At 38.7% G+C, this 1,585-nt stretch overlaps 1 protein-coding gene across 1 annotated transcript in view; it reads left to right on the top strand.

Moving 5' to 3' along the window:
• Positions 1-270: 270 nt before the first annotated feature.
• The window catches only part of LOC308160913 (structural maintenance of chromosomes protein 2-like), a gene marked incomplete at both ends in the record, with an annotated part of 20,626 nt that continues 19,311 nt past the window's right edge, over positions 271-1,585 (top strand). Inside the window, one exon of the mRNA XM_080534841.1 lies at positions 271-438. Within this exon, the coding sequence (XP_080390967.1) occupies positions 271-438 (168 nt within the window). The remainder of the gene's footprint in view (positions 439-1,585) is intronic.

Genomic DNA, 1,585 nt, shown 5'->3' with positions numbered 1-1,585 from the left:
TTTGTGTTAGTCGGTTTGGACTCACTACTAACTAACTAGCCTGTTAGCGTTAGCAGCTTAACGTTAGCTCAGCTGTAACCTAGCAACGTTAGCAGCTTCACGTTAGCTCAGTAACCCGTTGGGGGGGCGGCAGCGACCCGCTGGCGCCAAAATTCAAAAGGACGTTTTCTTGTTGTGGGTCGTCGCTCCACCAGTCCCGCTGGTGTCTAGAGGGTTGTTTTAATAATATAATATAACTTTCATTTCATAAGATTCACTTTAAGGACAGACATGCACATCAAGTCCATCATCCTGGAGGGCTTCAAGTCTTACGCCCAGAAGACGGAGATCAACGGGTTCGACCCGCTGTTCAACGCGATCACCGGCCTGAACGGCAGCGGCAAGTCCAACATCCTGGACTCCATCTGCTTCCTGCTGGGCATCACCAACCTGTCCCATGTAAGATATATATATATATACTATAACTACTAACTAACTAACTAACTAACTAACTAACTAACTACCAACCTCTCCCATGTAAGATCCCTAACTAGAACTAAGTCACATAGTAATAATCACACAGTTAGTCATACAACTAACTACTTGTTAACATTTGAACCTCAGAGTCTCATGACTAGTAGTCTCAGGTGGACTAACCGGGTGGAAGCTAACTAGCTACTAGTAGCATCTACATTCAGGGGAGAAGTGTTGACATTTCTGTGTACATATATTGCCATAACAATAACTGTATTTGTATAGCACTTGTCCTGCAAACGCACACACTAACACTAACACACACACTATCAATAATATAAATTACATAATAAACCAAGAATAAACCATACAATCCATGGGGCATAGAACAAAGATAAACAAAATAACTAAATAATATAAGAATTACTAAAAGTAAATACATACAATAAGATGCTAGCTAACTATAACTATAAGTCACAGCAGATACAGCTAACTAGCTTGCTAACTAGTACATTTGAACTTGAAAGTCTCATGACTAGTAGCCAGTAATACCAAGCTGTCAGACAACGACAGGTTGAAGCGACTAACCAGGTGAAAGCTGACTAACTAGTAGGATCTGCATTCAGGGGAGAAGCTTTGACATTTCTGTGTAACATATTTTGCCATAATAAACAAGTTATTGTGCAAAAGAAATCAGTGTTTCTGTCCTCCACTAGGAAACAAAGTTTAATGTTGCTATAAATTAAGAGTATAATCAAGTTATTGCTTCAGTGTATCCCAACATGATTTACACACTCTACAAGTTAATAACTTTTGTTCCCCTGTTTCAGTGTTTGTATTGCAAAAACACTGATCACAATCAATGTTAATCTGTGTTGTAAAAAATCATTAGGCCTATATTCTGTAGCCACTTTTATATATCTGTACATTACATACTGCGCATAAGCTACTGTAATTCTACGTAGCTCATAACTGTATATAGGCCTACCTCTAAACTACCGTACTTGCCATACTGTACCTATCACTATCATTGTCATGTTTTTATATCACTATTTGCACTTCTGGTTAGATGCTAAACTGCATTTTGTTGTATGGTACTGCATACTGATAGTCTGCAATGACAAATGAAAGT

The sequence above is a fragment of the Nansenia antarctica genome (genome assembly GCF_963989245.1).
Source record: "Nansenia antarctica genome assembly, chromosome: 6".
Lineage (NCBI taxonomy): Eukaryota > Metazoa > Chordata > Actinopteri > Argentiniformes > Microstomatidae > Nansenia > Nansenia antarctica.
The sequence above is the reverse complement of the archived record's forward strand: the minus strand, read 5'-3'. Positions and strand labels throughout refer to the sequence as shown.